Raw genomic sequence first — 27,603 nt, 5'->3', positions numbered from 1 at the left:
ATTATATATATATACATTTATATTATATATATATACATTTATATTATATATATGCAATTATAATATATGGGCCATTATATTATATATATGCATTTATATTATATATATGCATTTATATTATATATATATATATATATATATACATATATATTTATATATATACATTTATATTATATATATATACATTTATATTATATATATACATTTATATTATATATATACATTTATATTATATATATGCAATTATATTATATATATGCATATATATTATATATATACATTTATATTATATATATACATTTATGTTATATATATACATGTCTATTATATATATGCAATTCTATTATATATATACAAATAAATTATATATATGCAATTATATTATATATAACTGCATATATATAATATATATGCATATATATATTATATATGCATTTATATTATATATATGTATTTATATTATAAATAAATGCGTTTATATTATATATATATATGTACATAATATAAATATGGATTTATATTATGTACATATATATATATATAATATATATTAGTCATCAACATACGGTACTGTTTCGCTGTTTCACAGCCCATCAGATTTATATTGTATTAATTTTTATATATATATATATATATATATATATATATATATATATATATATATATATATATTATAGGCATTTATCTGTCGTTACACATACATGTGCATACTTGTAACGGGCTGACCGATATAGGCTCATGAATGTGTAGCGACATAAAACTCTTTGTGTAAAATGAATAAAATATATATCTCGTTCTACCTTGTTTTTCCTATATTTTGCATTGAATACTTTAATTTATTGGTTTCTTCACATCTGAAAAATACTAACCAGGAAATATGTGTATATATATATATATATATATATATATATATATATATATATATATATATATATATAAATGCATACGTACACTTACATACATATATAAATGCATACATATATACATACATATATATACACGCACACACGCATATATATATATATATATATATATATATATATATATATAGAGAGAGAGAGAGAGAGAGAGAGAGAGAGATGGCGTGGAAAAGAGGAAAGACAGAGAGAAAATGAGAGACATTAGATACTTATGCAAAGGATAGATACCTCTCCACCCTCTCTCTCCCTATTTATATATATATTTATATATATTTATATATATATTTATATATATATATATATATATATATATATATATATATATATATATATATATATATATATATATATAAAAAGAGAGAGAGAAAGAGGAGTGGAGAGATAGAGAGAGAAGGGGGTTAGATAGTTATATAGATGAAGGCAGGCTACTCATATAAATGGATAGATAAATAGATAGATAGATAGATAGATAGATAGATAGATAGATAGATAGAGTGTGTGTGTGTTCAAGAGAGAGAGAGAGAGGGGGGGAGAGAAAGAAGGTGAACTTGCAATCGTAGAAAAGGAAAGAAATATACGGAACACAATAGTATATAACATTAGCAATTCTAGACGAGGAAAAATGAGAACAAAAACTCTTCACCTGAGAAATAAAAGAAAGGAAAGAAAGGAAAAAGTTGAACGAAGAACTCAGAGAGAAAAAGCGTGAGAGAGAGAGAGAGATAGGAGGAGAGAAGATATCGAGTGCGATAGAGTGAAAGATAAAGCGAAAGAGAGGGAGGGTGGGTGAGTAGAGAGAGATGGAAAGAGAGAAGACGAACGAAAACGAAAGAGAGAAAAAAAAAAAGATTCCCCAGTTCTTATGTTACGAAATTCGATCTGTGTTCGGCGCTGACTTGCCTGGTAGAGACGGGCTTAGGACGGCATAGTCGCACTACTGGGCCGGGTTTTTCGTATCAATATGAAGGTTCATGTTGCTTCGTGTCGTCTTTCACGTCGATATAATGTGGAGTTTCACTAGCAGTATCACATGCGAAGGTCTCCTCGGCTTAGTTCAGCCCCCGGGGTGGCTGCGCTAGAAGTGAATCGTCCTTTCTAAGAGTTTTGTTGTTGTTGTTTTTGTTTTGTTTTTTGTATTTTTTTTTGTTTGTTTTCTTTTACAAATTATTTCCAAAGTTGAAAAAAAAAAAAAAAAAAAAAAAAGTAAAACACGTTAAAACATGGAACGACTCGACGGCACCTCCACGTCGGACTTAGGAACGGTGCCGGTCCAACCGCGCTTTACCACGGTTAAGGTGAAAATAGAACCTCAGGATGATGACATTAAGGTAAGAATTAACAATAACAATACTCACCACCCCTTTAAAAAAAAAAAAAAAAAAAAAAAAAAAGCTTACACAAAAAAGCGGGGATAATAATAAGAAAGCGTCACCGGTAAAAATCACGGGCAAGTCGGGGGCAGGGGGGGGGACTCTCGAAGAGTTTCTTGTCAGAAAACAAAAAATAAAAAAATAAACAAACTCCAATGTAATTAAAAAAAAAAAAAACAGTCCTTTAGTTCGATTTTCGTGAATGTAAAAAAAAAAAAAAAAAAAAGACTATCGTCGTTATTTACTTGTTCTCCCTGCCCCTCCCCACGAGTGCAACCTTACGCACCAGGTTAGTTTTTAATAAGATCCAGCTGTCTCCCACCTCCCCAACAAAAATGGGGAGCTTTCTGGATCGGGATATTCAATTGTCTGTGTTGTTGTTGTTGTTATTTTTAAATATTTCAGGAAGAACAACCCGCAAAAAAAGTCGAACAGACGAATATATACATATAAGAGTTTCTTTAATTTAAAAAAAGAAAAAAGAAAGTATTGTCCGTATTTACTTGCCCCTCTCCTACGAGGACAAAGTTAGACACAAGGTCGATTTTTACTGTGGGGAGCGGGATATCCGGCTGCCTAAAAAGTGTGTATGTGTGTGGGGGGGGGTGCATTCTGGATAGAGATATTGTCTGTTTTTATATTTCAGGAAGAAAAAAAAATGCTAAAAATAGAGTCAAACAGTAAATACATAACCGTCTGTCATAATGTTGTTGTGCTTATAGACATCTTTATTTTTAGTGTTTTTTAACAATTATTGCTCCTGCCATTATTATTATTACTACTACTACTACTACTACTATATATGCTTATTGCTTCTTCGCGAGTTTTTACATGAGCATTTACAAGTGATCGTTCACGAATAGATGCAGGTGGTATTCCCTGGAATATGAGCGACAAAATGTCTCGACCAGAGTCCCACTTCCCAGTGCTCTCCGTTTCTGTCGCAAACTACTCTTCGTTCTCGCAGCAGCCGTTTACCATTGCTATGCTGATAATGGCCGTTTGTTTCCTCTCTGAAATTCGAACTAGCAATAATGATCCTCTATGTCTTTAATAATTTCAATGCCTTCCAGTGGAGGTCTGGATCGTGCTCTCCTTCCCCCCCCCCTCTGCCTTTTCCATCATTCTAGTTCCTTTTGCAATCATTTTCTGTAGTATCAACCGGTGCTGGTGCCATTGCCCCTCCTTTTTGAGAGTGGTTTGGGGAGAATATGGGATTTTTATTTATTTATTGCATATCTACAGTTTTTCGTTTCCTGGAATTTATTACTATTTTAAGAGGTTTCATATTATCAGTGATTACTTTATGATGATGATGATGATGATGATGATGATGATGAGTAGTAGTAGTAGTAGTAGTAGTATTTGTACTCACTAGGAGTTTTCACATGGGCGATCGTCAGACATTACTGATTTACAACAACCAGTTGTTTTCCTTGGAGTCTCGGAGACAACAAGTCGTTTATTATTATTATTATTATTATTATTATTATTATTATAAAAATTTAAAAAAATACTTTAGCTTGTCCTTAATATAGGAGTTTTCACACAGGTCATCATCAAAGATTTCTCACTGACAACACAATCGATGGTTTGATGGTATTCCCTGGAATCTGGTTGACAATAAGTCTTCTTATATTTCTATTATTATTATTATTATTATTATTATTATTGGAAAATCCTTTGGAAATGAATATCATCTCTTTCCATGGAGATGTTGATAAACGAAATCAGAGTAATTATTATTATTATTATTATTATTATTATTATTATTATTATTATTATTATTATTCAGATGTCGGAATTAAATCATCTTCATCATTCTCTATTAACTTTAATTGCTTCAGTGATTTTGTTTGTTTTGTTTTTTGTTTTGTTTTGTTTTGTTTTTTTAAATACTTACGCGTATTTTTCTTTTATTCTCTTCCTTCATCAAGTATTACGTCTATTACCACCATTGTTGTTTATGTTAAAAAAAAAGAAAAGAAAAGAAAACGTTGGAAATGAATGTTACTTCGTCGAACCTCCATGAATTGTACACGCGCGAGCGCGCACGCGCGTCATTTATTTTATTTACCTCCTCTCCGAGAGACTAGAGACAAGGTCAGGTGTAGGGTTTGATGAAAATATTTGTGGAACCAACTGAATTCGAACTTGGCGCTGCCGCCGCGCTGCAGTCTGCACGGTTTGCAGTTCGATTCGTTACGTCATTTATACATTTATATAAAAAAAAAAAATATATATATATGTTCATTCAAAATTAATAATATAATGAAAGCAAAAAAAAAAAAAACAACATTTCGTATCCACATGTAACGTCATCAACAGGAACAGAGCTCCCACTGCTAACAATACAGAAGCATTCGCCTCTTCCGTAGTTTTACTGGCAGCGGTACTATACATCGTCAATATACGGCCTCGAAGCGGTTCGAATTTTAGGGATATTCACTGAATTTGCATATTGTAGACGTAGAACCTGTGTGTGTGTGTGTGTGTGTGTGTGTGTGTGTGTGTGTGTGTGTGTGTGTGTGTGTGTGTGTGTGTGTGTGTGATAGTTTATTAATAGGTAATAAAGTTTGGTATAAATTCGATTTATTAATGATCTATAGGCACTTTTGCATTACACGGACGGTGCTATTTTTTTGGTGCGCTTTTTCACTAACCTGTCACCAGGTGGCGCTTCTCGGCCAGAGAACAGGTTAAAGGGACAATTTTACTTTGATTCAAAAATGTTTAGGAAAAAAAGATCCAGTGTTCCTTTAATTCAAAGATTGTTTTACCAAAATTATATTTCCTTACACAGACTTATATTCTTACAATTATATATTGATACATTTTTATACAATAAATGTTTTGGTTTTCAAATATTTTTGTGTTCGGAAAAAATATCGGTATTTTTTTACGACCTGCCCCAACTTAGTATAAACACCCCCCCAACCACCCCATGTTAAGAACGGCTTTCGAGGTTGGGGTGTTTATAATACGCTGGGGCACGTCGGAAAAAGTTACCAAAATATCTTTGTTATTTATTTGCCGTGTTATTTGATCAAGAAGAAATGGGAATTGTCGCCCGCCCCCCCCCTAACAATGGTGCCGTCTGTGTAACGCAGAAGTGCCGATCTATATGCTAAAATCGTTATTGCTGGTGGATTTTTCAGCTTACATTGGCGAGTTTGTTCAGAACCAATATCTCATTTAACTAAAGAGTTCGGTTATAGATTGGTTCGCGTACACGGAAACCTCAACTTATATACACCACACAACAACGAAAATCAGTTCATCAGGTTAACTTAACTCTACTCAGACACTGAGCACTGTTATATATTAAACAAATCCGTAATATGTGTGTGTATGTGTGTGTGTGTGTGTGTGTGTGTGTGTGTGTGTGTGCGGGTGTGTGTGTGTGTTATACATGCGTGTGTGTAACTTAACTTGACATATATAGACATATGCTAGTCTAATTAAATAGAAGTTTCATCTATATCGCATCTACCTCCTTGCTCTCTCTCTCTCTCTCTCTCTCTCTCTCTCTCTCTCTCTCATTGTATGTATATATATATATATATATATATATATATATATATATATACTTATATATATATATATATATATATATATATATATATATATTAGAGAAGATTTCTTCAAAGGTTTAATATATTAAAATTTATTAACCAATGGCAATGTACATATATCAATAAGAATTAAAACCCTGTAAATTGTCTCAAATATAAATCAACATGAGTGACATTTCTGTAATCGAGCATTCACGTATACTTGCAAAAACCAAAACAACAAGGAAAAAGATAACATCATATTTGTATGTTTTCGAATATTACAATTGTTTCGACACCAACCAGACAATTTTAACTTTTATGCTATTTAAAAAAATTTTCACGGTAAGCATCTCGTCAGATAAGTTACACTAGAAAGTTATAAAAATATTTTTATGGCAAGTAAGCTATCTGACGCTTCCGCGTTTCACCTTCGCAGGGAATCGTCAGATTAAAACGGTTCCCTCCAACAATGAAACGGCGGAAGCCTCTGTGTAGCTTAATTGTCATAATTATATTTTTCATAACTTGATATCTAACTCTACTCATGTATTGAGCACTGTTGAAGTAAATACTAAAATCAATGCATATAATATACTCCTATCACCACCGTAATGGTCAAAAGTATTTTACTTCATTTAGTATGTTAGAAATGAAGCGTTTAAAAACACAAATATGTCTGATATATGTATTCGGGTGGTGTGAGGGGTACCTGCGATTGTGATTTATGCTATGTATAAGAGACAGAGAGAGAGAGGGGGGTGTATTTGTTATAGCTTCCTTCTTCCTCTTCCAGTAAAAGCTGAGACGTGGGTGGGGGGTGGGGGTCTGATTTTACGCAACGTATTAGTTGATAAGCTTTAAGCACGAACGAAAAGTCGGTTTCATTCTTTTCCATTTGTTGGGTGGACGCGTTAACTGCTCTGACAATCCGTTGGTCGACCTTTGCCGCCATGCATGAAATGGTGTGTGTGTGTGTGTGTGTGTGTGTGTGTGTGTGTGTGTGTGTGTGTGTGCGCGCGCTCACACACATGTGTGTTCATAAGTCCCCGAGATGAAACGTCTGCACACACACACACACACACACACACACACACACACACACACACACTTTTCATAGTCTACAATAATAACGCTTAAAGCAGACTGCACAGTGCACCGCAGTCGCACGCACATATGGTTATATACAAGTCAGAAATTACGGAAAACTTATCCTTCGCCAGTGTTCACACGAATATTCATGCTCCTTTTGCAATAACATCAGAATCGGTGCAGTTTTAAAAATAAATGGGCATAAAAAAGGGATTAAAAATACAGGAAAGTTTTAAAAAGAAAAGAAAAAAGAATGTATAAATCGGTGTAGAAGGCGAAAGACAAATACACATTAACTTTTGAATGACTGTGTGACGGGATGGATATATATATATATATATATATATATATATATATATATATATATATATATATATATATGAGAGAGAGAGAGAGAGAGAGAGAGATCATTGTCCTATATTTCCTTTTTACGCTAATATAATCATTTTCATACTTAGTTTCTTAAAACACTTTACTGGCAAAATTTCTTTATGCATTTTGCTAATTCCCAATCTCTGACGAGAAGGAAAGTCTTTCTTCGAAACTCCGCGAATTAAGGACTTTCACCTTTAATTGTGTTTCCTTTGCGTATAATAAATATGTGTTTAACTCTTGCTAAATTGTTTCTCAACATGTTTTATTAAACCTATGTGTACACACACACACACACACAACTGAATACACAATGCTCTTCATATTTTCAAATTCATGTAATTAAAGTATGTACTAGTCATATTCTAAATTAGATTAATTTTACACAGATAAAAATCTTTAAAACTTTGTGTGTGTGTGTGTGTGTGTGTGTGTGTGTGTGTGTGTGTGTGTGTGTGTGTGTGTGTGTGTGTTTGTTTGTTTGTTTGTTTTGGTAGCAAGTCATTATTCAAGCACGCCTGATTGACCACGACAGAGTTATTCTTTTTTCCGATCTTTCTGGATATCTTTTCCATTCGCCGAGCGGTCTTTTTTATTTGAGCTGGCATGTTGTATAAAATGGCGCCCATAAGTTGTTGTTCAGTCATTTTATATATATTTATATATATATATATATATATATATATATATATATATATATATATATACTAGCAGAAAAACCTGACGTTACGCGGGATTGAATGATGATTAACGAATGTTTCACTCCCATAATTTATGATCATCGAATTCGATGTACTTGCCTATACTCCAATCAAATCGATTGATTGCTTGCTGTAGTTGAGGACCATTGAGATGCATCGAGGAAGAGCCTTACATGCCACCCCGCAGTGACTTAGTCCACAATACATTGTAGTCTACATTGCACTGTAGAGAACCTACTATTAATTTTATAAAATTATTTTTCTATATATAGCGGCTTGAATTAAAGTTTAAAATGCAAAAGTTACTCCAATCCACGTTTCCAGAAACCAAAGGACCCCTTTTGGCGGCTAACACTTAACCTTTATTTAAGATACATAATCTAATATATAAAAGGGTATATGTCTGTCTGTCTGTCTGTCTGTCTGTCCGTCTGTCTCCATATTTTACAACTCTATCTCCTCCGAAACTAAAAGTCGCAGAGGGGCACTAGGGGCCTCAAATGATAGGATTTTTAAGGGACGTTCTTTTATGGGTCTTTAGCCGGTTAAAATTGTTTTTAAGGGGTAAAAAGTGAAAAAAAAAAACTGTGAAACGTTTTGTACATTCATCTTAGTTTATTTTTAATTTCGGTTAATATGCGTGTCACGTTGGTACAGTGGTAACGTCACCAGCTTTGAATGCTACAGTATCGGTTTCGATTCTAGCTGCTGGCACCTAAATACATTATTTATTTTGAAATCACAACTCTATAATAATAATATATACGAAATCCGGACAAATTAAAATATCATATTTAAGCGTATTTTACCCCGCTCGAAACTGCCCCGTCCAGCTAGTCTAATATAAAAAAGTGTATATAGTATAGTATATTTTATTTAAGAGTATTTTACGCCCGGGTAGAGCCAGACACTCTCCCCCAGCTAGTATGATTTATATATAAGTGTGCGTGTCTGTGTGTGTGTGTGTGTGTACATTTCCCTACGCAATAACTCTGTCAATTTTAAGTTTCCAGATTCGAAATTTGATATACAGAGTCCTGAGATTTGAGAAAATCTTTGTAATCTGTTTTCGGTCAGAAATTTTGCTGTTAAGTGGTCAAAGTTCAACGATTTGACCTTTGAGAACTCTACCAAACTCCTCCGACAATTTGGGGTCTAAACACTTGAAATTTTAGATATAGGTTCCTTGGACATGGATCTAACTTAATAACTTGATTTGAGCCCAAAACAAGAAATATTAAGAGGGGCATAATAGGGGTAAAAGTTTTAAAAAATTGACCGCTTTTTTTTTTCTTTTTTTTTTTGTGCTCAACATACACCTCCAAACACCCGGGCAACACCGGGATGAAATTCTAGTATATATATAATATTCGGACATTCCATTAAATTCCCCTGTACATCTTCAATGTTGAGTTAGTAAAAAAGCGAAAATTTATTTTCCTCTTACTATTTGACTAGTTAACCTTCATTCCCTTGGTCTTACCGGATTCTAAGACAAGAATTCATCTGGTCTGGTTGAGTATCCAGCTTTCTGCTGTTACTGTAGGTAGCATTAATTGTAGAAGGTGCACCATGCTTCGTATAAGCTAGTGTGATGTAAAGCTGCGGAGGGGTTTTTATTTTGGCTTCGACTACTGTGTTATTTTGAATATTTAGTTAAGGTTTGCTTGCAATCGAAGTAAATAATGATATCTGCATCTCAAGAACCCGACTTTCATTGCCGACCGACGTAAAAATACGGAAGCTAACTTTGGCGTCAAAAAAAAAAAAAAAAAAAAAACATACGAGACAAAAAAAAACATGATAAACAAAAAACAAGGAAAATTTAAAAGAAAAAAAAAACAAGCATATTTTTTTAAAATCTCTCACAAAATCGTAAAAAAATGAAAGCATTAATTGATGAATATAAAAAAACAGCCTCGAGCCTGCTCTCGGCCTTCTAATCCAGCAGTACGCCTACAGAAACTTTCCGATGTTCCGAATATAAGATTTTTTTAAATTTGATGGTTTAAAAAGATTTCCATAAACTTTTAATTTATATCTAGTATTCATGTTTGGTACGCATGCACTTATTGTACCGTACTGAAATAATAACGTTATTATTTAGAAAGCCGTTCTTAACATGGGGAGGGTGTTTTGTAACTATACTTTCTGTACTTCCACCTAACAATTTGATTTGAAAAGTCAGGTTGCCCTAGCAAACCCCTGTGCAGAGAGACCCACAACATTCGCAAGTTGTGTCTACTTGGAAATCAAGTTGTCTTTTGTTTCATTTTTTAATTGTTTTCGTCGAAATTCTCAAAATCCAAGGAGACCCTTTTTGGGACTACGACTTGATCTTAATATGAGATGCATTCGAATAATCCATTACACTTTCCTTTTATTTCGCAAACGTTGGGTTATTAAAGAAGTTAGACGCATAAATTGTTGTTTCACTTATTTCCTGTTTATTTCTCTTGGTCTTACTGGATTCCAGGACAATAATTCATCAGGTCTGGTGGAGTATAAAGCTTAGCAGTGTTTACTGTAGGCAGCATCACTTAGAGAACGTGCACCAATCTTCGTTTCAGTCCGTGCAGGGTTGCCGTAACGAGGGGAGTTTATTTGGGGTTGGAATACTGTTATTTTGAATATTTAGTCAGGCTTTACTTCTAAGTGCGAGTATCCTCATATCCGCTTATCCTGATAAACCCTTGTACAGAGAGAATTTAGATACTTGAAGACAGTGTCTATTAGGTATTCAAATTCTCTCCTTTAGGCATTTAAGTTCTTGACTTTAGACATTCCTGTTCTCCCAAGCGGGCATTCATGTTCTCCCAAGCAGGCATTCATGTTCTCCCAAGCAGGCATTCAAGTTCTCCCAAGCAGGCATTCATGTTCTCCCAAGCAGGCATTCAAGTTCTCCCAAGCAGGCATTCATGTTCTCCCAAGCAGGCATTCAAGTTCTCCCAAGCAGGCATTCAAGTACTCCCAAGCAGGCATTCATGTTCTCCCAAGCAGGCATTCAAGTTCTCCCAAGCAGGCATTCATGTTCTCCCAAGCGACTATTCAAGTTCTCTCAAGCAGGCATTCAAGTTCTCCCAAGCAGGCATTCATGTTCTCCCAAGCGGCTATTCAAGTTCTCTCAAGCAGGCATTCAAATTCTCCCAAGCAGGCATGTGTGTGTGTATAAAATTATATAGGACTTAATTGTAATAAAACGTTCTTAGCTTTGAAATTTATTACAATTTCTCCGGTCATGAATATTATTTTCGACTGGCATTAATCTAATTCGATGGATGCCAGTCGAAAACACTTTTGATGATCGGTGATGCCGTGAAACTGCAGTAAGGTGTAAAAGCTAAGTACATTTTATTACCATTTATTATCCTTATAGCTCTGTCCCATGAGACACTGCGTTTTTATTTGTTCTAAATTTGTTTCAAATATGCTCGTGTTTACAATAAACTCAAAAAGTGTGTGTGTGTGTGTGTGTGTGTGTGTGTGTGTGTGTGTGTGTGTGTGTGTGTGTCTGTGTGTGTGTGTGTGTATGTTTGTATAACTTTTCGCATAGATTTTATAGCATTCATAGTAGTTAGGTTTTACCGCCATTGTTATTTAGCTGTGTCGTTTTAATATTGAGTTCTTTTCATTATTAAACGCTTATAGAGTAACCCTACTTTTTATACTTGCTATCATTTATACATATATATATGTGTATGTGTGCGCGTGTGAATTTATGTATATACATGTGTATGTATTTATATGTATGTGTGTGTGCGTGTGTATTTATGTGTGTATATATGTATGTATGTATATATATATGTATGCATATGTGTATATATATGTGTGTATGTATGTATATATATGTACTTCTAGTTCGTTCTACAAATACCACTTTCATTTAGGATGTTGGCAACCTTCACGTGGTCGCTCTCGTAAGAACTCGATGTCTTTGTAGAGAGAATCCTTCGGATTTATACGATATGATGATGATGGTGATGATATTTATAGTGGCAATCGCAATTTTCAAAATAAATAAGCTTTTATACATCCAATTGGGCATTCAGTGTCTTTATCTTAAACGCTAATCTTCCTTTCAATGTAAGCGCGATTGCATGAAGAGGTCTCCGTTACTAAATACTAGAAGACCGAAACATGCTCATGACTGTGTAGCAACAATTACTGCTTGTGTGAAAGCAAATTAAAAATATACCCTGCTCTACTTGGTATTGAGCCCTCTTGTATTAACCTTGTTATACTCCATTGGTTACCTTACCTCTGGAAAATAACAACCCCCAATTATATATATATATATATATATATATATATATATATATACCTTTCTTTATACAAACATTATGGAATACATATGTACATACATGTTTCAGCTGAGATCTCATTCGAAATCGAGCTTCATTGGGCCATTTAAAGTCCAGTTTGCAGCTGAAACACGACTACACATACGTAGTAATATATGTTGATATAGATAAAGCTAATGTCACTATAATAAAGCACTCTTATGAGCACTGGGGTTTTATTTGATTAAAATCTAGGAAACATTAACAATATGAGCATTATATATATGTGTGTGTGTGTGTGTGTGTGTGTGTGTGTGTGTGTGTGTGTGTGGCACCTTCATTCAGTCTTTGATTGACAGACTATGGATACCCACGGAGGGGTGTCTGCGCGTGAATTTTTTTGTGGCAGGAGATACGCAATATCCAATCACACCTCATCTGAGTCGACATTGTTAAATACCGGTTGAAGTGAAGTATAGGACGGCGTGAAATAAATGCCGAGAAACGCGGGAGCACGTACAGCGCCTAGAATTCCGAAATGGTTACCCTTCTGGTGGTACTAACCAGGCTCAACGTTGCTTAACTTCAGTGGTCTGACGAGATCGGTGTGTCAACACGATTTTATATATATATATTTAATGTTTTTACAAATAAAAAAAACGATATAATAATATGGCTCTACTTGTTATTGAGCACTAGCTCTACTTGTTATTGAGCACTATTTTATAAACACCGGTGTTTCATCAGATTAGCATCTTGGAAACTATAACAATATATATATATATATATATATATATATATATATATATATATATATATATATATATATATATATATATATATATATCAACTCATTTGAGATATTATCGCACTAGCCGAAAGGCCCGATATAAAATAGTAGTAGGTTCTTTGATATGATTACTACGTGTTCGAAATTAATGTTTCTGTGTAAAGCACAACTGCATGGAGGCATGTGCGCTTCCTTCTGGTGCACTGCGAGGGGTTCCCAACTAGAGCGGGCAAATAATCGATTTGATTGAAAAAAAATGGATGATTTCAGCGATTTCGATGATAATAAGAATATAAGACTGTGAAACATTCGTTGATCATACATTCAATTTCCCTGCTAGTATATATATATATATATATATATATATATATATATATATATATATATATATATATATATATATATATATATATATTATATTGTAGCGGGGCGAATTTGTTTATTTTATTTACTAAAATGAGAATCCTTCTTTCGTCTTCTCGTTAACGTCTGAGTAATTGCTATTTGCGTTATGCCCACGAAAATAACACAAGATATAATCTTGTGAATGTTTGCCTTTTTTTTTAAATATTTGCTTCGATCATAAAAGTCAACTATTATTTATTAATGGAAGTAAACAATGATATCCGCATCTGAAGAACCCGACATTCATTGCCGACCAACATAAAAATACGAAAGCTGACTTAGGCACGAAAAAACAAACAAACAAACAAACTAACTAAATTACAGACAAAATCAAGGAAATTATAAAAGAAAAAAAAACAAACATTTTTTTTAAATTCTCTCACAAAAACGTAAGAAAATAAACGCATTATTTGATGAATATAAAAAAAAGCCTTAAGCCTGCTCTCGGCCTGTCAGATCCAATAGTGCGCCTAAGGAAACCTTCCGATTTTCCGATTATAAGATTTTTTTTTAATTTGGTGGTTGAAAAAGATTTCCGTGAACGTTTAATTTATATCTAGTATTCATGTTTGGTAACATGCACTTATTGTACCGCACTGAAATAATAACGTTATTATTTAGACAGCCATTCTTAACATGGGGAGTGTTTTGTAACTGTACTTTCTGTACTTTCACCAAAAAATTTAATTTTAAAAAAGATATCGTAAAACTTGAATTTAACTTGAAAATACTTTTCATTTTTCTTCTTTAAATAGCGCGGTACAGTAAGTGCATAAGCGCCTCAGTTTTTTTTTTTGTTTGTTTTTTTTTTTTTTGACAAATGTTGAATTATATATTTGTTGAATAAATTCACATGTATTTGATTTGCATTAATAGATTTGATACCCGCCCTTCCCAAGAAAATACTAAAAAGAAAAGGTGCGTGATAGGCCTACTGTATACCGTCGCGACCTAGATTGACTTCAAAATCTATCGGATATATTTGGATTATTTGCGCCCTGATATTACCTAATCACGTTAACACACCGGTTCCAGTTAGATCACCGAAGTTAAGCGACATTGTGCGTAGTCAATGCTAAATGGGTAACCATTTGGGAATAGCAGATGCTCCACGTGCTCTTCATTTACTCCGGTCTGGACTCCTCTTTACGACTGGAATAAAATATGATAGGTGTGGTTGAAGTTGCGCAACCCTTACTTTACAATTACATGAACAGATACCTTTACGGGGAGTATCCATAACCTCCCAAGAATTAACGGAGGACATAGCTGCTGGAGAAAGGTATAAACCCGCAATCGACCTCCAGATATGGTTTAAATAGCAACTTGCGTTAACCTAATCGTATACAATCATTAATAGTATTCATCAGGTTCCAGGTTTTAATAAACCCGCGAAAAGACTTAGTACGTCGTAAATAAAAGGACAAACCGGAAATAGGGCAATCAAAATAAAAAAAATTAAAAAAAAACAAAACATACCACGTGTCTATTAGAGAAAACAAGCAGAAGCAGCATTAGTAATAGTAGTAGTAGTAATAGTATCGGTACTAGGGACCAAATTTGAATCCGTGATTCGGAGCGCCCTCTATAGGAGAAATCTTTGTAAACATTATTCATTTCATTTAGGCGCGTAAGTTCCGTAGATTATTTAATTTTAATGGAGTTTTCGACATGGCTTTAATAAACTGCATATTTTATAGGCGGATACAAAGTTTTCAACGTGCATATTATTAAAAAAAAAAATAAAAATAAAAACGAGTTGAATGTTGGAATTTAAGTTTGGGCTCGATTAACGTAGTCGGCCATAAAAGAAGTAAATAACCATCTCACAAAAATGGAATCCATACATGTTTAAAGTTTCTGCTCGCTTTGCTAATGACGAGCACTTTGGAGCCGTACAAAATAGTAAACGTTTGTAATATCAATATTTTATTATTTCGATTATTTCAATTATTCAGACTAATCTTCACACTATGAGTGTCATTGTCACGAGGTTTCGACCAATGAAACCACCGACCTTCCTCAGATGTGTTTTCTCGACATCGGGAACTTTCTGTTTGACTATAAATTCTGCACGTAATTTCAAACTGAACTATTTATTTAATTCATGTGTAGTACTCAATTTATCTAGTGCTTTATTTTTTTTTACACAGTGATCACCACTTATCAAGGCCCGGAAGCCACTCAGGGATAAGGGTTATTGCAAGTACATTACGTTAGTATGGAGATTTGATGAAGTGTTTACTTAAGGGGGCGGTTCATTAGGAATTTGTTAACGTTGGACTTGAAGACTTGTCAAAACACGGGGTCTCACCCAGACGAGAGCCATCCATCACAATTGATGCCAGATGGGGATCAGAGCGTTGATGATGTAAGGATAGGAGTTTGGTTTTGGATGCATTAAAGGTAACCAGTCACGTCTTCCTCCACTGAACCACGCGCTCGAGATCAGAGGAGAGAGAATCAGAGAGAACTTTGTCATTTACAGCCTTTGATGTGTTGCTGCAGATGGTCTTGTCATCAGCATAGATGTCAACGAATGATTTAAATATGTGTTTAGGGAGGTCATTGATGTAGATCAGGAAGAGAGTTGGACCCAGGATTGACCCCTGAGGGACTCCAGCATTTATATTGCAGGCCTCCGATTTTTGACCATCTACCACTACTCTTATGAGCCTATTGGAGAGAAATGATTTAATGATTTTATCCGTTACGCCTTGGAGTTTTCGACATGCCTTTAATAAACTGCATATTTCATAGGCGGATACACAGTTTTCAACGTGCATATTATTAAAAAAATAAAAATAAAAACGAGTTAAATGTTGGAATTTAAGTTTGGGCTCGATTAACGTAGTCCCTGGTAGATTAAAAACAAAACAAAGCAGCTCTAAGCGATACTCTTTTGGAGGTTGAATTTCCAATTCTAAGTACAGACGATACTAAGAATACAATTGAGAATTACTTAAGATTTCTACCTGGTCACGACAAAAGTATGCTACTGCCGTGGATTAAATAAAGGTTTCTGTTCGAAATTCCGTGCAGATTCTGGAGTTTGACTGAAAGATTCCCGAGTTAAACAGAAAGATTCCCGAGTTCGACAAGATACACTTGGAGAAGACTAAGGATTACATCGGACGAAACTTTGTGAAAATAACATTCAAGGTAGAGAGCACCAATCCATATAATCTAAATAATACAAACTGCCAATCACCATCTCAAAAAGTCAAAAAATAATATAGATATTTTATACAAACTGATTTTTTCATATATTCGTGAGGCATTCATTTCTCAAGTTTTTTTTTGGGGGGGGTCTTTCCAATCTCTTTCAAGTGGTTGGAAATCGTCGTATACGTTACGTCTAATTCAGAAGCAAGTTCTCGAACAGATGTGCGTGGATTGGCTTCGATTAAGGCTCATAATTGGTCGTTGTCAACATCTGATGGTCGGCCACTACGCTCATAATCTCCAAGATTGTTTCAACAGCTTTTTCGCCTAGCTTGCATTGAAATAAAAAAAAAAAATGTGCAAATTTGCTCTTTTCAATCTTGTATTCAACATTCTGAAAATAAGACATAATTGTTTTAAAACGGTTGTAATTCAAACGATTGGATAAAGCGCAACATTTTCTTTAAACTGATATGTAAAAGTAAATGTTATTATAACGAAAATTTATATGAAAATACATCATTTGAAATCAAAATTCCAAATTCTTTCTTATCAGCCTTATATATATATATATATATATATATATATATATATATATATATATATATAATCATGTACCGTTTGTTCATGGTAAGTGATCAATTACGCTCCAGCAGTTTAACCCCCCTACCGCCCACAAGACAGTCACAGCAAGAACATGTTTAGCTACAATAAGAGCAAGGAACTTATCTTTCTATCTTCATTAAAGAGTAAACGAAACTTCCGCGAACAAAGTTTCTTTCGTAGAACATCCCATCTGTGGAACAAAATATCATGAGACTGCTTCCCAACCGACTACAACATGGTCGTCTTCAAGTCCTATGTAAACAAATACTTCACAGGCCGGCCTCTTGAATAATCAATTATTCTAAGGTAATATTCTACCATCCACTTATTTCTGTTTCTTTTTGTGGTGGCGATCATTGTCCAAGTGACAATCTCTTTAACTCTTATTTGTGAGTGACCCCCGGGCCTTGATGAGCAGTGACCTATTAGTGAATAAGTAAGTATAACACCAGTTAAAGAAACATTAGAATTCTCAGTTTCATAGGAGTCTTATAACAGCGTTGTCAAAGTGCCGCAAACCTCGGGATTCCACTTACTGATAATAAAAATGTATATGTCCTGCTTTTATGTCTATGTATACGTGCAACTGAAATCATCTCTTCCGCCCAGCCCATGAAAAGCCCAAATCCTCTGAGTTAGTTATCGACGGCTCTTACTACTAACGCAATAAATAAAATATACCTAACCTTAATTTTAGTGACGTTCTTATTTAAAAAAAAAAAAATGATACTGTGAAATTTCCATGGATTTATGATGTCTTGGGAATGTGACGTAGATAGGTACGACTATAGATACTAGTGATGGGACGATTCCAATATTTTTCCCGATTCCGGTACAATTACCGATTCCGTAATAAATTCCTGATTCCGATACAATTACCGATTCTGGTTCCGATTCTTTATAAATCTCTAAATATTTGACTATATAGTTGTATATTTTATCTGATTACCGTAAAAACAAACATGTTAAATGTGCAAATATTTTCCTAAATGTAAAAATATACTTGTGGGAGACGATCCATCGATTGTAGCTTTACTGGTATTTTAAAATCGATAAATATTTATTATTTTATCATTATAACCAGCAATGGAAGATTTAGCTTTAAACAAAATCAAATAAAAAACACAAAAAAAAACACAAAAGAATCGTTTTTGGCATCGGAAATCGGTATAAAATTTTCCGATGCCCTCAAATATTCCGATTATTTTTCCAAATCCCGATTTCGATTCCGATTAATCGTTCCAACACTAATAGGTACGTAGGTAGGTAATAGTGCAAAATTTCGGAAAATTCCCCTAAATATTAAAAATGACCATAGATCAATTAGTTTAGAGTTTGTTATTTTAGTAATTAAAGCGTTTTTTTTTTTGTTTTTGTTTTTTGGTTTTTTTTACGTCCTGTTTGGGTGGATGGACAATAAGGTCAAGTGTTGGTTTGGTGAAAGTGTTATTTGAGAACGAACTAGATTCGAACTTTCACACCCAGGTTTTCAATCTGTGTCATGAACTACTTAGCCACTGCCACCTCCATGAATTGAAGCGTTTATTAGCATTACAAAAATAATTATCTGTTATATAAAAAATCTCACCTGTTTGTTTAAATGTATGCATGTATGTATGTATGTATGTATGTATGTATGTATGCCTGCCTGAAACTTTCGACAGAGACGACAGATTTTTACGATATCGGTATCGTTTCGAAGCTCGACCCTTCGGACGACAAATATCGAAAAATTGACCCAAAAAATTGATTCCTTCACCCTCAACTGGGCACTTTTCTACAGGTATGGGTCGCTTTTTTCTCCCATATTTTCGAAAGTCATCTCCTCTTTTCGATTGTCTATGCTTAATTTCAACCTCCGGCATTTCCGGTTTGGTGATGGGCGCAACGGCAAACACGTCATCTTTTTTTTCACGTTCTTTTCCTCCTTCGCGGTTAGGGTTCGAGCCTGCCTGCTTACTACCACATTTTTTTTTGTTTGTTTTTTGCTCAACACACACGTCCTAACATCTGGGCAACGCCGGGCACCCAGGTTAGTCTATTATATAAAGGAAAGTGTGTGTGTGTATGTGTTTGTGTTTGTGTGTGTGTGTGTGTGTCTGTGTCTGTGTCTGTCTGTGTGTGTGTGTGTGTGTGTGTGTGTGTGTGTGTGTGTGTGTGTGTGTGTGTGTGTGTGTGTGGAAATCAAAACCACACAAGGCACACACAAAGCTGATATATTCTTTCCCATCATTGCCAGGGACAGCATATAAAGTCATTTTATTTTTTTTATATACACATTCTTCTGAGAGTCAAAGGGAACAGGATTAGTTGGAGGTTCGATATTTATGGCAATTTTTAATGCTATTATGTAGTAATTCGTTAACGATTTTTTTCCCAGTAACCAGACAAAGCAAGAAAGGAAGTGATAGAAAGAGATTGGGTATATACATATCTATATCTATCTATCTATCTATCTATCTATCTATCTATCTCTTTCTCTCTCTCTCTCTCTCTCTCTCTCTCTCTCTCTCTCTCTCTCTTTCATATATATATAATGAATGAATGACAAAAGTTTATATTCCAAACTTCATGATGTTGACCATCTTACAATTTATTCCTTCAATTCAGTAGACATTTACAATTCTTGACAGTATCTGTTTCGTAGCACAAAATCAATCATATAATTATTGTATCAATCAGTAAATCTATTTTGCCCGTAACTCATCAGAAGAAATAGCAACAATCACTCTATCAAAAGGAGATAAAGTGTGTTTTGACATGATTAAAAATCCGAAAATTGGAAGAGAAGCTGTAAATACCTTATGTTTACATTAGGCCATTTTGAATGTAGAAACTGATTGATATGATAATTAAGTGATTGATTTTGTGCAACGAAACAGATACTCTCAAGAATTGTAAATGTCAGTTGAATTGAAGAAATAAATTGTAAGATGGTCAACATCATGAACTTTGGAATATAACTGTTTGTCATTTATTCTCTATATTGTTCTGTAATTATATTGAGCTTCTTAAATAAGGATTGATATATGTTATAAGGATATAAAGTATATTTCCACAGAAGTGTGTGTGTGTGTGTGTGTGTGTGTGTGTGTGTGTGTCTGTGTGTCTGTGTGTCTGTGTGTGTGTGTGTAACATAGCGCGGACGGTTATCTGCAAATACCAAGCCCTGAGTTAAATGACGTTACGTTAAGGAAAAAGCAGACTATAAAAAGGAGAAAGAGCACGTTCGAGAAGACGATCATATTAGAGACGTGGATGACTTTCGATCGCATTTCGAGAATGCGATCACGTGAGGTACATCACAGCGATAACGAGATAATGAGAAAATAAAAGCCGTTGTACGACAACAACAATAACAACAACAACAAAAAGCGAATTAAAGTTCTTTTTTATTATTCGTCTGCTTTGCGACTGAGACTACAACGTGTTGGTTTCCAGAAACGTTACATATATAGAAGGAGAGAAAGAGAGGGGGTAGCGAGAGTTATTTTTTTTTTTACATGGAAACCATTTGACGAAAAGGGTTAATGAGTGCAAGGTGGTTCGCTTTTGTTTTAAATGAATTTGTAATATATTTGAATTCTTCGTTTGAATATCGTGGACTACAAATTCTGAATAGAAAGAGATCACTTATCAGGCCTGATTTGATTTTGTTATTCAGATGTGAGTCGATTTGTGCATAGTAATCTTTGTGGGTTGATTTGCAGTGTACATTAAACGTTAGATTACTGTTAGATTTTAAATATGTCCAGTGTGGTATTCCATATAACGCATGTTCGACTGCTTTTTTTTACTTGTGTGTTGGGGGTCACCGCTTATCAAGGCCTGGAGGCCACTTTAGATTAAAGATTAATAACTATTACGTAAATGGTGAGCCAACATGATCAGTAATGGTGGAAGTTAGGTAGAGCTTGATCATTTAAGAGGAAAGCTCAATAGAAACTTATTTACATCAGATTAAAAAATTACGCTGTAATAATCAACTTAGAAGCAGCAGCACGATATTGTGTTTACAGTTTTCGGAAGGAAACTTTGTTCATGGAATTTGCGTTTAGATTCAGGCACAGGTAGAGAGTAGGGGAAATTTGTGACAGCGGTTGCAGCTAAACGAGTGTCTGTTTTGAAAAGAAAATCTGCACACATTTTGGACTCTTCTATTCTGTTGCTCGTTCACCCGAGCAACGCCAGATAACCATGCTAGTTTTATGATATAAAAAAAAAAGCAGAAGCGTGGCTTAAACAATTACTCATCGCAACGTACTAAGCGTGTTGACGTTTATTAATGTTGAACACGTCCACACTCTTCATCTAAAATGAAGAACAAAATCATGCTCCGCTAATGTTCACACTAAAATATATATTTGCGAAAGTGAGAATGTGTTTAAGGACACTTCTCGACCTATATACTCAAGGAAATTTTTATGTACAGAATTGAAATCTGGTATATAGAGTAGTCAGACATGTGGAAAATTTTTTACTCAGTTTTCACCCGGAAAAAAAGGGACTGGTAAGGGGTCAAGATTGAAAAATTGGTACTTGAGTTATAATATATTTATTTCGGATAAAATATAGTTATTGATATAAACTTATACAAATATCTACACATGGCTCCTCATTATAAAATGGTGGCTTGTCTAAGCAGATGACAGTATTTTGATTGCATATCAAGAATAAGAAAATAATCACTGGCATTTATTTTTCTTTTAAGGTGTTTTGTATTACTCGACAAATTATAACTGTATCGGAAAAATCAAAAGGATTGTTTTGATATTCCCCGTGTCTAAACTCACAGGAAATTACTTGCTCTGGTCGGAAACATTTAGAGCGTTAAATGCTTTCTGTTGTTGGACGCAGCATGTTTTCAGATTGTTAGAAAGTACATACAACTTTTTTCTGTAATCGGAAACACTTGGTGCATACAACTTTTTCTGTTGAAAGAAAAATTGATGCATACAAATTTTCTTTTGTCGAAAACCATTGGTGTAACGAACTTCTGTTGTCGAAAACAATTAATTCATACAACTTTTTCTGTTGTTGAAAACAGTTTGTGCATACAAGTTTTTCCGTTGTCCGAAACTTTTGGTTAATAGAATATGTTCTGTCGTCGAAAGCATTTGATTATACAACATTTTTTGTTTTCGAAAACATTTGATTATACAACATTTTTTGTTTTCGAAAACATTTGATTATACAACATTTTTTGTTGTCGAAAACATTTGATTATACAACATTTTTTGTTGTCGAAAACATTTGATTATACAACATTTTTTGTTGTCGAAAACATTTGATTGTACAGCATTTTTTGTTGTCGAAAACATTTGATTATACAACATTTTTTGTTGTCGAAAACAATTGGTGTATACAACGTTTTCTATGATCGAAGACAATTGATGCATATTTATTTTTCTATTATCGGAAACATTTAATGCATACAATTTTTTCTGGAGTTGGAAACATTTGGTGCATACAGTTTTTTGTTGTTGTTTTTGTCGTCGTCGTCGTCGTCGTCGTCGTCGTCGTCGTCGTCGAAAACTCTTGGTGCATAAAATTCTTTTTTTTTTTTGTTATCGGAAACACTTTGTGCATACAATGTTTTCTGTTGTTGGAAACACTTATACATTCAAATTTTTCTGATGTCGGAAACACTGTGCATTCAAATTTTTATTGTTTTCGGAAACTCTTGGCACATGCTATTTTTTTATTGTCGGAAACGGTTGGTTCACACAACTTTATCTGCTTTCGGAAACAGCGCAGGCAACGTTTTGTCAGTAAAAAGTTATTGCGAACAACGTTTTCTGTTTTCGGAAACAGTTTTTACAACTTCTTTTTCTGTCGTCGGACAATTTTAGTGACTGCAACAATTTGTCGGAAACTGTGCAAGCAACTTTCCTTCTGTTATCGAAAAGAGTGTATTCAATTTCTTCTATTGTTGGAAACGGTGCATACAACTTTATTGGTGACGAAACAGTTTGCTCATATAACTTTTTTAATGCATTAGATTAAAGATGGATTAGAAACAAACTTCCAAAATACTTTGAACGTTATATGAATACATTATACTACATGATGTACAAAGAATTGTGGATGACAACATAATTTATTCAATAAAACTTAGGCTGTAATTCGTCTGAAATTGCTGTGACAAGTAATCGAACTCATGACTTTGGATATCAATCAAGTACTTAAACATGAACCAAGTAAACGTTATGCTTGGCGACATTAATTATGCTGAACGAAAATACATGAAAGAAAATAAGTCAAGAACAATTTATTTTCGTTTACTTACTCTCTTGTGAACTATTAGCGATAAAAACATACTTCATATATCTATCACTATTATATTAAAGACATTTTGTGAGTTCGTTCCCTATGCACTCGTAAACGGTGGGGTCGATTTTTATGAAATTTCACACCAAGTCATAAACATAAAATGTTCCTTTTACACACACACACACACACACACACACACACACACACACACACACACACACACACACACACACACATATATATATATATATATATTTAATACCTACAGACAATAGTGTTTCATCCTTTCGAGAATCATCAGTGCAGGGTGAAACGATTACTACCAATCGGGTGATTCGAGCCCGTCTACGAAGCCATCTTTGACTCCACTAGCAAGAAAAAAAAACCCTCAGAGCCAATCTAAACCACGAGAAATATCGTTGAAATTTTAACATTTATTTTTTTCAATGTCGTAACATTCGGCCATATTGATCTAATGATTATAACATCATGATCTACGCATGTGAGTTTAAGTGACCGACTTTCTATTTCAACTTTAAAGTGCTCAACAATAAGAATCGAGTTTTTTAAAGAGGCTGACATAATTATCACAATAATATTTTTTTTGAACGCCGGATAAAAACAGAGTATTAATTCATCAGAATTTTTACTTTGTGAACGGAAACTTCAATACTAAACAAATTATAAAGTAAATTTATGAAAATTAAGTTAATTCATAAAAATATTTTTGACTACACATTTTCGGACACGTTTCAGTCAAATCTGTGAATAATCTAGAACTTCTCATACATCTGTTCTAAACACATGCAATGTATATATTACTGGTTTATATATGTGTGCATAGTTTTTGTATATATATATATATATATATATATATATATATATATATATATATATATATATATATATATATATATAATGTGCATATATATGGGGGCCAGTTAAAAGAACAATAAGAAATTAATAAAGTATATGTCTGTATGTATCAAATTAGTGGGAGAAACCTCGGCATAGTGTGTAATTATTAAGGGAAATCATATTAATATATTTTGGAAAATGTGTTTATTTCATCCAGCAAAGTGTGTATGCATACGTGTATATATGTAAATGCATAGACTTATAAATATTTGTGTATTGATACGTATATATATATATATATATATATATATACATATATACATATATATATATATATATACATATATATATATATATATATATGTATATATATATATATGTGTGTGTGTGTGTGTGTGTGTATACGTGTTATATATGCATGTATATGCACATATGCTTGCATCATGTATACGTATACATATCTACGTTTGTGTGTATACGTATATGGATTGTATATATGTATATTAACGTGTGTGTATATATATATAAATGCTCACACACCCATATATATATATATATGTGTGTGTGTGTATATATATATATGTGTATATGTATGTATATATATGTGTGTGTGTATATATATGTGTATATGTATATGTATATATGTATATATATGTGTGTATATGTATGTATATATATGTGCATATATATATATATGTATATATATATATATATATATATATATATAACTCTTTTTTATAATAAATAGCTCTGTTTTATTGAGCATTGTTATATAAACACTTTTTAGCCTGTATATACAAGCTTTAATTCTCTCAGTGTATATATATATATATATATATATATATATATATATATATATATATATATATATATATATATATATAAAATTGTTATTATAATTATTTTTTTGAATACCTACAGACACTAATGTTTCATCCTATCGGGAATCATCAGTGCAGGTAGTTACGATTTCAGCCGTTCGGGATATTCGAACCCGGCCATGAAGCCATCTCTTACACTAGTAGAAAGGAACAAACCACATGGCCAACGTTAACCACGTGAAATATGGTTGAAATTTATATAAATGTCTAGACGGCTAGAATGACCTTATGATTATAATATCCTGATCTGCGCATGCAATGTTTAGCGACCGACTTTAATTTCAACTTTAAATTAAAATGCACAACAACAAGCACAGACTTATGTGTGTGTGTGTACATGTGTCTATTATATTGAATATAATCTACACATTTGTGTGTATATTTTTGTAATAATGTATACATATACATATATCGTTATATATACAGTATAAAACGTGTATATAAAAACGAATATATATATAGTATGTATATATAATATATATATATATATATATATATATATATATATCGCTGTGCCATATTTTGTGTGTATATGCATCATGGTGTATTATATATATATATATATATATATATATATATATATATATATATATATATTATGACATATATTTTTATATATATTATTTAAAATATGCATCTTTGAAATGCAAATATATTACATATATAACATTGTATTAAAATATATGTAATATATATATATATATATATATTATAAATTCTATATGGACTAACATGCGTATCTTATGTTATGGGCTATATATCCATATAGTCGTATATATTTTTTTCCTGTCAATACAACTCAAATTACTTAAATATTTAATAACACTTTTAGTATTGAGTAGAATCGTCTTTAGTATATACCGACTTAATCCCTAAGTAATTGGCGTGATAGCTCATATGTATGCATGTATTGTATGTGTGTGTATGTATATACATGTGTGTGTGTGGATGTGTGTGTATTTACGTATGTGTGTATATCTCTATGTTTATGTGTGTTACGTCTATGTATATATATATATCAATACATGTTCCACGTATCTATATATCTATAAAAGTGAACATATGTATATGTGAGGACACTTCTCAACCTATATACTCGACGAATTTTTGATCTACAAGCTTGAAATTTGGTGTAAAGGATACTCATGCAAACTGTTGAATCGGTCTTCGTCTGGAGAAAAGGTCTGTTAATATATTAAAATTGAAAAATTGATACTCGGTGTCGTCGTATTTTTGTCTGCTTGTCGACTGTTTCACGACTGTGCATGCGCGAATCGTTTACGTTATGTTAAGAATAAGTAAGTTTGAAAGCACTTTTTCAAGATCGTGTTAAGCTGGCCTAATTGTCATCCTACTTAACTCAATATATGTAGGTTTTGGTTTCGATTTCAGCTCAAGTATTTTTTTTTTTTTTTTTTTTTGCTTACACGAAGTGAACTGCTTAAAAAAAAAACAATACTCGCATGCACATGTCTCAGTTTCTTTCCATTTTTTTACTTCATTTTTTTAAAGAATTCAACGTAACGTTAAATACTGGGAAACGACGGGTACATTTTCTTGCATATATATATACTCATAATTCAAAAAAGTAATATACAAATATCATAAAAATATGTATATGTAAAGATTCGATAACATCCGGAAACAAATGTTAAATTAGATAGAGTACTAACATCCGAATGAATTTGTATTCCTTGTTTTTTCAACAAGTTCTGTGTAGCTTCATTGCGATAGTTTCAAAACTTATTGCCTAGCTCGACTAAGGTATTGAGAACTGTTCAAGTAAATACTGAAATTAGGCATATAAATGTTTACGTAAATACATATATATATATATATATATATATATATATATATATATATATATATATATAAATCAGTTTCAAAAGGATGAGCAAATGAAATCAAATTTGATTTGTGCATCCTTTTTGGAACAATTCTAAACCTTTAACTCAATATTAATCTAGCTCTAGAATAAATATACCTATTGAGCTTATTATATATATAGCTACAGTACTGTGAGCACTGTTGATTTAAAGTATTAATGCATTAAAATAAACTTGGCTCTTTAGACTTCAAGTCTAATTCCCCCTATAATGTATATATATATATATATATATATATATATATATATATATATATGAAATAATACGTTTACTTATATTAATATTATGCTTATAGATACCAGTATTACATCCACACTCATATATATATATATATATATATATATATATATATATATATATATATATATATATATAGCTATATTTCTATGTATACATTTATAGATATATTTACATATATAAATAGATATATGTGTATATATATATATGTTC

General features: G+C 32.9%; 1 protein-coding gene across 2 annotated transcripts in view; it reads left to right on the top strand.

The window, feature by feature from the left end:
• Positions 1-1,801: 1,801 nt before the first annotated feature.
• Positions 1,802-27,603, top strand: part of LOC145276766 (uncharacterized) — a 448,989-nt gene continuing 423,187 nt past the window's right edge. Inside the window, exon 1 of one of the 2 annotated variants that reach the window (XM_080128020.1) lies at positions 1,802-2,248. In XM_080128020.1, the coding sequence (XP_079984146.1) occupies positions 2,141-2,248 (108 nt within the window). In that variant the 5' untranslated portion in view covers positions 1,802-2,140. The remainder of the gene's footprint in view (positions 2,249-27,603) is intronic. The other variant, XM_080128019.1, reaches the window with a different exon arrangement.

The sequence above is a fragment of the Euprymna scolopes genome, chromosome 5 (genome assembly GCF_053919585.1).
Source record: "Euprymna scolopes isolate OS-2025 chromosome 5, ASM5391958v1, whole genome shotgun sequence".
In the NCBI taxonomy this organism is placed as follows: Eukaryota; Metazoa; Mollusca; class Cephalopoda; order Sepiida; family Sepiolidae; genus Euprymna; species Euprymna scolopes.
This window is presented reverse-complemented; position numbering and strand designations above follow the sequence as displayed.